Below are 12,495 nucleotides of genomic sequence, written 5' to 3' on the forward strand. Positions count from 1 at the left end.
CCCTGTGCCCGTCACCCTCACGGCCCTGTGCCCTCCACCACCCTCACAGCCCTGTGCCCTCCACCACCCTCACGGCCCTGTACCCTCCACCACCCTCACGGCCCTGTGCCCGCCACCCTCACGGCCCTGTGCCCTCCACCACCCTCCCAGCCCTGTGCCCTTCACCACCCTCACGGCCCTGTACCCTCCACCACCTTCACGGCCCTGTGCCCTCCACTACCCTCACGGCCCTGTGCCCTCCATCCTCACAGCCCTGTGCGCCCCACCACCCTCACGGCCCTGTGCCCTCCACCACCCTCACGGCCCTGTGCCCTCCACCACCCTCACGGCCCTGTGCCCTCCACCACCCTCACGGCCCTGTGTCCTCCACCACCCTCACGGCCCTGTGCGCCCCGCCACCCTCACGGCCCTGTGCCCTCCACCACCCTCACGGCCCTGTGCGCCCCGCCACCCTCACGGCCCTGTGCCCTCCGCCACCCTCACGGCCCTGTGCCCTCCACCACCCTCACGGCCATGTACCCTCCACCACCCTCACGGCCCTGTGCACTCCACCACCCTCACGGCCCTGTGCCCTGCACCACCCTCACGGCCCTGTGCGCCCCGCCACCCTCACGGCCCTGTACCCTCCACCACCCTCTCGGCCCTGTGCCCTCCACCACCCTCACGGCTCTGTATGCCTCACGGCCCTGTGCCCTGCACCACCCTCACGGCCCTGTGCCCTGCACCACCCTCACGGCCCTGTGCGCCCCGCCACCCTCACGGCCCTGTGCGCCCCGCCACCCTCACGGCCCTGTACCCTCCACCACCCTCACGGCCCTGTGCGCCCCGCCACCCTCACGGCCCTGTACCCTCCACCACCCTCACGGCCCTGTGCCCTCCACCACCCTCACGGCTCTGTATGCCTCACGGCCCTGTGCCCTGCACCACCCTCACGGCCCTGTGCCCTGCACCACCCTCACGGCCCTGTGCGCCCCGCCACACTCACGGCCCTGTGCGCCCCGCCACCCTCACGGCCCTGTACCCTCCACCACCCTCACGGCCCTGTGCCCGCCACCCTCACGGCTCTGTATGCCTCACGGCCCTGTGCCCGCCACCACCCTCACGGCCCTGTGCCCTCAACCCTCACGGCCCTGTGCCCTCCACCACCCTCACGGCCCTGTGCCCTCCACCACCCTCACGGCCCTGTGCCCGCCACCCTCACGGCCCTGTGCGCCCCGCCACCCTCACAGCCCTGTGCGCCCCGCCACCCTCACAGCCCTGTGCCCTCCACCACCCTCATGGCCCTGTGCGCCCCGCCACCCTCACGGCCCTGTGCCCTCCACCACCCTCATGGCCCTGTACCCTCCACCACCCTCACGGCCCTGTGCCCGCCACCACCCTCACGGCCCTGTGCCCGCCACCCTCACGGCCCTGTACCCTCCACCACCCTCACGGCCCTGTGCCCTCCACCACCCTCACGGCCCTGTGCCCTCCACCACCCTCACGGCCCTGTGCCCTCCACCACCCTCACAGCCCTGTGCCCTCCACCACCCTCACAGCCCTGTGAGCCCCACCACCCTCACGGCCCTGTGCGCCCCACCACCCTCACGGCCCTGTGCCCGCCACCCTCACGGCCCTGTGCCCTCCACCACCCTCACGGCCCTGTGCCATCCACCACCCTCACGGCCCTGTGCGCCCCGCCACCCTCACGGCCCTGTGCCCGCCAACCTCACGGCCCTGTGCCCTCCACCACCCTCACAGCCCTGTGCCCTCCACCACCCTCACGGCCCTGTGCCCGCCACCCTCACGGCCCTGTGCCCTCCACCACCCTCCCAGCCCTGTGCCCTCCACCACCCTCACGGCCATGTACCCTCCACCACCCTCACGGCCCTGTGCCCTCCACCACCCTCACGTCCCTGTGCCCTGCACCACCCTCACGGCCCTGTGCGCCCCGCCACCCTCACGGCCCTGTACCCTCCACCACCCTCATGGCCCTGTGCGCCCCGCCACCCTCACGGCCCTGTGCCCTCCACCACCCTCATGGCCCTGTCCCCTCCACCACCCTCACGCCCCTGTGCCCGCCACCACCCTCACGGCCCTGTGCCCTCCACCCTCACGGCCCTGTACCCTCCACCACCCTCACGGCCCTGTGCCCTCCACCACCCTCACGGCCCTGTGCCCTCCACCACCCTCACGGCCCTGTGCCCTCCACCACCCTCACAGCCCTGTGCCCTCCACCACCCTCACAGCCCTGTGCGCCCCACCACCCTCACGGCCCTGTGCGCCCCACCACCCTCACGGCCCTGTGCCCTCCACCACCCTCACGGCCCTGTGCCATCCACCACCCTCACGGCCCTGTGCGCCCCGCCACCCTCACGGCCCTGTGCCCGCCACCCTCACGGCCCTGTGCCCTCCACCACCCTCACAGCCCTGTGCCCTCCACCACCCTCACGGCCCTGTACCCTCCACCACCCTCACGGCCCTGTGCCCGCCACCCTCACGGCCCTGTGCCCTCCACCACCCTCCCAGCCCTGTGCCCTCCACCACCCTCACGGCCATGTACCCTCCACCACCCTCACGGCCCTGTGCCCTCCACCACCCTCACGTCCCTGTGCCCTGCACCACCCTCACGGCCCTGTGCGCCCCGCCACCCTCACGGCCCTGTACCCTCCACCACCCTCACGGCCCTGTGCCCTCCACCACCCTCACGGCTCTGTATGCCTCACGGCCCTGTGCCCTGCACCACCCTCACGGCCCTGTGCCCTGCACCACCCTCACGGCCCTGTGCGCCCCGCCACCCTCACGGCCCTGTGCGCCCCGCCACCCTCACGGCCCTGTACCCTCCACCACCCTCACGGCTCTGTGCCCGCCACCCTCAGCGGCTCTGTATGCCTCACGGCCCTGTGCCCGCCACCACCCTCACGGCCCTGTGCCCTCAACCCTCACGGCCCTGTGCCCTCCACCACCCTCACGGCCCTGTGCCCTCCACCACCCTCACGGTCCTTCGCCCGCCACCCTCACGGCCCTGTGCGCCCCGCCACCCTCACAGCCCTGTGCCCTCCACCACCCTCATGGCCCTGTGCGCCCCGCCACCCTCACGGCCCTGTGCCCTCCGCCACCCTCACGGCCCTGTGCCCTCCACCACCCTCACGGCCATGTACCCTCCACCACCCTCACGGCCCTGTGCCCTCCACCACCCTCACGGCCCTGTGCCCTGCACCACCCTCACGGCCCTGTGCGCCCCGCCACCCTCACGGCCCTGTACCCTCCACCACCCTCTCGGCCCTGTGCCCTCCACCACCCTCACGGCTCTGTATGCCTCACGGCCCTGTGCCCTGCACCACCCTCATGGCCCTGTGCCCTGCACCACCCTCACGGCCCTGTGCGCCCCGCCACCCTCACGGCCCTGTGCGCCCCGCCACCCTCACGGCCCTGTACCCTCCACCACCCTCACGGCCCTGTGCCCTCCACCACCCTCACGGCTCTGTATGCCTCACGGCCCTGTGCCCTGCACCACCCTCACGGCCCTGTGCCCTGCACCACCCTCACGGCCCTGTGCGCCCCGCCACACTCACGGCCCTGTGCGCCCCGCCACCCTCACGGCCTTGTACCCTCCACCACCCTCACGGCCCTGTGCCCGCCACCCTCACGGCTCTGTATGCCTCACGGCCCTGTGCCCGCCACCACCCTCACGGCCCTGTGCCCTCCACCCTCACGGCCCTGTGCCCTCCACCACCCTCACGGCCCTGTGCCCTCCACCACCCTCACGGCCCTGTGCCCGCCACCCTCACGGCCCTGTGCGCCCCGCCACCCTCACAGCCCTGTGCCCTCCACCACCCTCATGGCCCTGTGCGCCCCGCCACCCTCACGGCCCTGTGCCCTCCACCACCCTCATGGCCCTGTACCCTCCACCACCCTCATGGCCCTGTACCCTCCACCACCCTCACGGCCCTGTGCCCGCCACCCTCACGGCCCTGTACCCTCCACCACCCTCACGGCCCTGTGCCCACCACCCTCACGGCCCTGTGCCCTCCACCACCCTCACGGCCCTGTGCCCTCCACCACCCTCACAGCCCTGTGCCCTCCACCACCCTCACAGCCCTGTGCGCCTCCACCACCCTCACGGCCCTGTGCCCTCCACCACCCTCACGGCCCTGTGCCCTCCACCACCCTCACGGCCCTGTGCCATCCACCACCCTCACGGCCCTGTGCGCCCCGCCACCCTCACGGCCCTGTGCCCGCCACCCTCACGGCCCTGTGCCCTCCACCACCCTCACAGCCCTGTGCCCTACACCACCCTCACGGCCCTGTACCCTCCACCACCCTCACGGCCCTGTGCCCGCCACCCTCACGGCCCTGTGCCCTCCACCACCCTCCCAGCCCTGTGCCCTCCACCACCCTCACGGCCATGTACCCTCCACCACCCTCACGGCCCTGTGCCCTCCACCACCCTCACGGCCCTGTGCCCTGCACCACCCTCACGGCCCTGTGCGCCCCGCCACCCTCACGGCCCTGTACCCTCCACCACCCTCACGGCCCTGTGCCCTCCACCACCCTCACGGCTCTGTATGCCTCACGGCCCTGTGCCCTGCACCACCCTCACGGCCCTGTGCCCTGCACCACCCTCACGGCCCTGTGCGCCCCGCCACCCTCACGGCCCTGTGCGCCCCGCCACCATCACGGCCCTGTACCCTCCACCACCCTCAAGGCCCTGTACCCGCCACCCTCACGGCTCTCTATGCCTCACGGCCCTGTGCCCGCCACCACCCTCACGGCCCTGTGCCCTCCACCCTCACGGCCCTGTGCCCTCCCCCACCCTCAAGGCCCTGTGCCCTCCACCACCCTCACGGTCCTGTGCCCGCCACCCTCACGGCCCTGTGCGCCCCGCCACCCTCACAGCCCTGTGCCCTCCACCACCCTCATGGCCCTGTGCGCCCCGCCACCCTCACGGCCCTGTGCCCTCCACCACCCTCATGGCCCTGTACCCTCCACCACCCTCACGGCCCTGTGCCCACCACCCTCACGGCCCTGTGCCCTCCACCACCCTCACGGCCCTGTGCCCTCCACCACCCTCACAGCCCTGTGCCCTCCACCACCCTCACAGCCCTGTGCGCCCCACCACCCTCACGGCCCTGTGCGCCCCACCACCCTCACGGCCCTGTGCCCTCCACCACCCTCACGGCCCTGTGCCATCCACCACCCTCACGGCCCTGTGCGCCCCGCCACCCTCACGGCCCTGTGCCCGCCACCCTCACGGCCCTGTGCCCTCCACCACCCTCACAGCCCTGTGCCCTCCACCACCCTCACGGCCCTGTACCCTCCACCACCCTCACGGCCCTGTGCCCGCCACCCTCACGGCCCTGTGCCCTCCACCACCCTCCCAGCCCTGTGCCCTCCACCACCCTCACGGCCCTGTACCCTCCACCACCTTCACGGCCCTGTGCCCTCCACCACCCTCACGGCCCTGTGCCCTCCACCCTCACAGCCCTGTGCGCCCCACCACCCTCACGGCCCTGTGCTCTCCACCACCCTCACAGCCCTGTGCCCTCCGCCACCCTCACGGCCCTGTACCCTCCACCACCCTCACGGCCCTGTGCCCTCCACCACCCTCACAGCCCTGTGCCCTCCACCACCCTCACGGCCCTGTGCTCTCCACCACCCTCACAGCCCTGTGCCCTCCGCCACCCTCACGGCCCTGTACCCTCCACCACCCTCACGGCCCTGTGCCCTCCACCACCCTCAAAGCCCTGTGCCCTCCACCACCCTCACGGCCCTGTTCCCTCCACCCTCACGGCCCTGTGCCCTCCGCCACCCTCACGGCCCTGTGCCCTCCACCACCCTCACGGCCCTGTACCCTCCACCACCTTCACGGCCCTGTGCCCTCCACCACCCTCACGGCCCTGTGCCCTCCACCCTCACAGCCCTGTGCGCCCCACCACCCTCACGGCCCTGTGCTCTCCACCACCCTCACAGCCCTGTGCCCTCCGCCACCCTCACGGCCCTGTACCCTCCACCACCCTCACGGCCCTGTGCCCTCCACTACCCTCACAGCCCTGTGCCCTCCACCACCCTCACGGCCCTGTGCTCTCCACCACCCTCACAGCCCTGTGCCCTCCGCCACCCTCACGGCCCTGTACCCTCCACCACCCTCACGGCCCTGTGCCCTCCACCACCCTCACGGCCCTGTGCCCTCCACCACCCTCACGGCCCTGTGCCCTCCACCCTCACGGCCCTGTGCCCTCCGCCACCCTCACGGCCCTGTGCCCTCCACCACCCTCACAGCCCTGTGCCCGCCACCACCCTCACGGCCCTGTGCCCTCCACCACCCTCACAGCCCTGTGCCCTCCACCACCCTCACGGCCCTGTGCCCTCCACCACCCTCACGGCCCTGTGCGCCCCGCCACATTCACGGCCTCGTATACCTCATTGGGGCCTCTGCCTTGCGGCCCCTTGTCTCACACACACTCAGCCTCGGCCTCACAAACCTCGATATGGCCAGAGTAATGTAGCTAAAGTGACACGATTGTAACTGTGTCACTCGGGCGAGGGGAAAAGGTCTGAATGTATGACTCTGCCTTTTTGATCATTTGTCTCTTTTTCCAGATCAAAGCTGGCTATAATTCCTCAGGATCCGTTCCTGTTCAGCGGCACGGTGCGGGAAAATCTGGATCCACTGGGCCACCATACAGAGTTGGAGCTGAAAGCAGTGTTGGAGGAATGTCATCTGCTGGAGGTCACTGAGAGAATGGGTGAGCAGCGGCCAGCAAAGGCGTGACTATAATTGGACCCATTTGAATTGATGACTGGCTGTTTGTCACTAATTACCTTTGTGTTTTGTCTCTCTACGTTAGGTGGATTGGATGCCGAGCTCGGTGATAGGGGGAGGAATTTATCCATTGGGCAGAGGCAGCTAATCTGCTTGGCGAGGGCACTTCTCACTCGTGCCAAGGTACTAACCCAGCAAGCATTGCTGGCATTAAAGGTTCATTTGTAAAGCCTGTTTCCTCCTGGATCTCCTGCATCATCACGCTGCCATTTAGAACACCTTTTCTGCCCCAATGTGTACACTTCGGCAGTGCATTCAGCTGAGGAACAGAGTGCTAGCACTTAAATTGGTATTTGAAGGTACAATAGTTAGTGTTATAACACCACCATAATACTGAGAGATATACTGCTGAAACCCACCATGATACTGAGAGTTAGTGCCATAAAGGTACTGAATATAAATACCATAACACTGCAACCCACCAAGTCACCAAAAGTTGAACCCATAAGGGTAAATTGCATAAAGGTACTGAGAGTTAGTGCCACAACCCTGAATCGTGCCGAATCCCGAGACCGTGTCGTTCATAATGAAGAGGATAATTGTCGGTTTCAGAATGATATCAGTCGTTTGGTTCAGTGGGCAGAGAAATGGCAAATGGATTTCAATCTGGAAAAGTGGAGGGGAAACAATGTAAGGGAGAGGGACTGAGAGGGACTGGAGTGGCATGGTGGCACAGTGATCCCAGGTTCCATTCCCGGCTAGGGTCGCTGTCTGTGTGGAGTCTGCACGTTCTCCATGTGTCTGCGGGGTTTCCTCCGGGTGCTCCAGTTTCCTCCCACAAGACCCGAAAGACGTGTTGGGTGAATTGGACATTCTGAATTCTCCCTCTGTGTACCTGAACAGGTGCCAGAATGTGGCAACTGGGGGATTTTCATAGTAACTTCATTGCAGTGTTAATTTAAGCCTACTTGTGACAATAGTCTTGTGACAAGATTAGATTAAGTGAGAGTGCTTGGAGTGCATGTCCACAGCTCTGTGAAGCTGGCAGATCAGGTGGACAAGGCGGTAAAGAAAAGCATATGGAATGATTTATTTTATTGGGTGAGGTGTAGAATATTACAAGAGCAGGATTGTAATTATGGAACTGTATAAAATGTTGGTTCGGCCACAGCGAGGAATTTATGCACAGCTCTGGTCACCACTTTATAGGAAGGACAGAATTGCTCTGGAGAGAGTGCAGAGGAGATTTACAGTAATGTTTGCAGCTATGAGGACAGATTGGATAGGCTAGGATTGTTTTCCTTCGAACAGAGGGGACTGAGGGGTGAGCTGATTGAGGGGTGAGCTGATTGAGGTGTATAAAATGATGAGGGGCCCAGACAGGGTAAACGGGGAAGATTTCCACCGAGCTGAGTGGGCACAGATTTGATGTGATTGGAGAGGGGACACTGCTAAATTGATGGTTGTTTCATTTGGGCAATTTACCACATAATGATATTTTGAATCATGTCTGTCAGCAGTCCTCAGGGCAATCCAGCTGTTCATTCAAGCCTCATTATTGTTCCAATACTGTTGTGTGCCTGATCTACAAAAAAAAGACTTTTATCTGTCCTTCGGCCGTACTCTCGCAAACGCCAAATATGGGAACAATCTCAAAAAGCAGTGATTGATTCTTCTTCACTGCCAAATCTCCCATGTGTATTCTGAAGGTTATTTACAAATAATCGATCACCCAATTAAGGGAGGTGACGAGAAATGATTTTCTCGTCGAGGGTCGTGAAACTTTGGAACGCTCTTCCTCAAAACATACAGGAAAAAGAGTATTTGAATATTTTCAAGTATGAGGTATATAGATTCTTGATAAGCAAGGGGGCGACAGGTTATAGAAGGCAGGTGAGAATGTGTACAGGCAAATCAGCCATGATCTTATAGATGTTACAGCACGTAAGAGCGCCAAGTGGCAAAGTCTTTCTCCTAATTTAACACTGCAAATTAGTGCTGAATCAGAAACCTAATCATGGCTAGAGCCACAATGCTGAATCTTATCATGATATCGAGAGTGAGAGCAGAGCCACAATGCTGAATCTTATCATGATATCGAGAGTTAGAGCAGAGCCACAATGCTGAATCTTATCATGATACTGACAGTTAGAGCCACAATGCTGAATCTTATCATGATATCGAGAGTTAGAGCAGAGCCACAATGCTGAATCTTATCATGATATCGAGAGTTAGAGCAGAGCCACAATGCTGAACCTCACCATGATATCGAGAGTTAGAGCCATAATGCTGAACCTTATCACGATATCGAGAGTTAGAGCCATTAATGCTGAACCTCACCATGATATCGAGAGTTAGAGCCAGAATACTGAACCTCACCATGATATCGAGAGTTAGAGCCACAATGCTGAACCTCACCATGATATCGAGAGTTAGAGCCACAATACTGAACCTTATCATGATATCGAGAGTTACAGCCACAATGCTGAACCTCATCATGATATCGAGAGTTAGAGCCATAATGCTGAACCTTATCATGATATCGAGAGTTAGAGCCACAATACTGTACCTCACCATGATATCGAGAGTTAGAGCCTTAATGCTGAACCTTATCATGATATCGAGAGTTAGAGCCATAATGCTGAACCTCACCATGATATCGACAGTTAGAGCCACAATGCTGAACCTTATCATGATATCGAGAGTTAGAGCCACAATGCTGAACCTTATCATGATATCGAGAGTTAGAGCCATAATGCTGAACCTCACCATGATATCGAGAGTTAGAGCCATAATGCTGAACCTTATGATATCGAGAGTTAGAGCCATAATGCTGAATCTTATCATGATATCGAGAGTTAGAGCCACAATGCTGAACCTCACCATGGTATCGAGAGTTAGAGCCTTAATGCTGAATCTTATCATGATATCGAGAGTTAGAGCCATAATGCTGAACCTCACCATGGTATCGAGAGTTAGAGCCTTAATGCTGAATCTTATCATGATATCGAGAGTTAGAGCCATAATGCTGAACCTCACCATGGTATCGAGAGTTAGAGCCATAATGCTGAATCTTATCATGATATCGAGAGTTAGAGCCATAATGCTGAATCTTATCATGATATCGAGAGTTAGAGCCACAATGCTGAACCTCACCATGATATCGAGAGTTAGAGTCACAATGCTGAACCTCATCATGATATCGAGAGTTAGAGCCACAATGCTGAATCTTATCATGATATCGAGAGTTAGAGCCATAATGCTGAACCTTATGATATCGAGAGTTAGAGCCATAATGCTGAACCTTATGATATCGAGAGTTAGAGCCATAATGCTGAATCTTATCATGATATCGAGAGTTAGAGCCATAATGCTGAATCTTATCATGATATCGAGAGTTAGAACCACAATGCTGAACGTTATCATGATATCGAGAGTTAGAGCCATAATGCTGAACCTTATCATGATATCGAGAGTTAGAGCCATAATGCTGAACCTTATCATGATATCGAGAGTTAGAGCCACAATACTGAACCTTATCATGATATCGAGAGTTAGAGCCATAATGCTGAACCTTATCATGATATCGAGAGTTAGAGCCATAATGCTGAACCTCACCATGATATCGAGAGTTAGAGCCACAATGCTGAACCTCACCATGATATCGAGAGTTAGAGCCATAATGCTGAACCTCACCATGATATCGAGAGTTAGAGCCATAATGCTGAACCTTATCATGATATCGAGAGTTAGAGCCACAATACTGAACATCACCATGATATCGAGAGTTAGAGCCATAATGCTGAATCTTATCATGATATCGAGAGTTAGAGCAGAGCCACAATGCTGAATCTTATCATGATATCGAGAGTTAGAGCCTTAATGCTGAACCTCACCATGATATCGAGAGTTAGAGCCATAATGCTGAACCTTATCATGATATCGAGAGTTAGAGCCACAATACTGAACCTCACCATGATATCGAGTTAGAGCCACAATGCTGAACCTTATCATGATATCGAGAGTTAGAGCCACAATACTGTACCTCACCATGATATCGAGAGTTAGAGCCATAATGCTGAACCTTATCATGATATCGAGAGTTAGAGCCATAATGCTGAACCTCACCATGATATCGAGAGTTAGAGCCACAATACTGTACCTCACCATGATATCGAGAGTTAGAGCCACAATACTGTACCTCACCATGATATCGAGAGTTAGAGCAGAGGCACAATGCTGAACCTCACCATGATATCGAGAGTTAGAGCCATAATGCTGAACCTCACCATGATATCAAGAGTTAGAGCCACAATGCTGAACCTCACCATGATATCGAGAGTTAGAGCTACAATACTGAACCTTATCATGATATCGAGAGTTAGAGCCATAATGCTGAACCTTATCATGATATCAAGAGTTAGAGCCCTAATGCTGAACCTCACCATGACATCGAGAGTTAGAGCCTTAATGCTGAACCTCACCATGATATCGAGAGTTAGAGCCAGAATACTGAATCTTATCATGATATCGAGAGTTAGAGCCATAATGCTGAACCTCACCATGATATCGAGAGTTAGAGCCACAATACTGAACCTTATCATGATATTGAGAGTTAGAGCCACAATGCTGAACCTTATCATGATATCGAGAGTTAGAGCCACAATGCTGAACCTTATCATGATATCGAGAGTTAGAGCCATAATGCTGAACCTCACCATGATATTGAGAGTTAGAGCCATAATGCTGAACCTCACCATGATATCGAGAGTTAGAGCCACAATGCTGAATCTTATCATGATATCGAGAGTTAGAGCCACAAAGCTGAACCTTATCATGATATCGAGAGTTAGAGCAGAGCCACAATGCTGAATCTTATCATGATATCGAGAGTTAGAGCCGTAATGCTGAACCTCACCATGATATCGAGAGTTAGAGCCACAATGCTGAATCTTATCATGACATCGAGAGTTAGAGCAGAGCCACAATGCTGAATCTTATCATGATATCGAGAGTTGGAGCCACAATGCTGAATCTTATCATGATATCGAGAGTTAGAGCAGAGCCACAATGCTGAACCTCACCATGATATCGAGAGTTAGAGCCATAATGCTGAACCTTATCACGATATCGAGAGTTAGAGCCATTAATGCTGAACCTCACCATGATATCGAGAGTTAGAGCCATAATGCTGAACCTTATCATGATATCGAGAGTTAGAGCCACAATACTGAACATCACCATGATATCGAGAGTTAGAGCCATAATGCTGAATCTTATCATGATATCGAGAGTTAGAGCAGAGCCACAATGCTGAATCTTATCATGATATCGAGAGTTAGAGCCTTAATGCTGAACCTCACCATGATATCGAGAGTTAGAGCCATAATGCTGAACCTTATCACGATATCGAGAGTTAGAGCCACAATACTGAACCTCACCATGATATCGAGTTAGAGCCACAATGCTGAACCTTATCATGATATCGAGAGTTAGAGCCACAATACTGTACCTCACCATGATATCGAGAGTTAGAGCCATAATGCTGAACCTTATCATGATATCGAGAGTTAGAGCCATAATGCTGAACCTCACCATGATATCGAGAGTTAGAGCCACAATACTGTACCTCACCATGATATCGAGAGTTAGAGCCACAATACTGTACCTCACCATGATATCGAGAGTTAGAGCAGAGGCACAATGCTGAACCTCACCATGATATCGAGAGTTAGAGCCATAATGCTGAA

The 12,495-nt window shown here is 58.2% G+C and overlaps 1 protein-coding gene across 1 annotated transcript in view; it reads left to right on the forward strand.

The window, feature by feature from the left end:
- Window positions 1-12,495, forward strand: part of abcc10 (ATP-binding cassette, sub-family C (CFTR/MRP), member 10) — a 317,294-nt gene that overhangs the window by 297,001 nt on the left and 7,798 nt on the right. The window contains exons 19-20 of the mRNA XM_038798938.1: window positions 6,583-6,728; window positions 6,831-6,928. Coding sequence (XP_038654866.1) covers window positions 6,583-6,728; window positions 6,831-6,928 — 244 coding nt within the window. The remainder of the gene's footprint in view (window positions 1-6,582; window positions 6,729-6,830; window positions 6,929-12,495) is intronic.

This window comes from Scyliorhinus canicula, chromosome 6 (genome assembly GCF_902713615.1).
Source record: "Scyliorhinus canicula chromosome 6, sScyCan1.1, whole genome shotgun sequence".
In the NCBI taxonomy this organism is placed as follows: domain Eukaryota; kingdom Metazoa; phylum Chordata; class Chondrichthyes; order Carcharhiniformes; family Scyliorhinidae; genus Scyliorhinus; species Scyliorhinus canicula.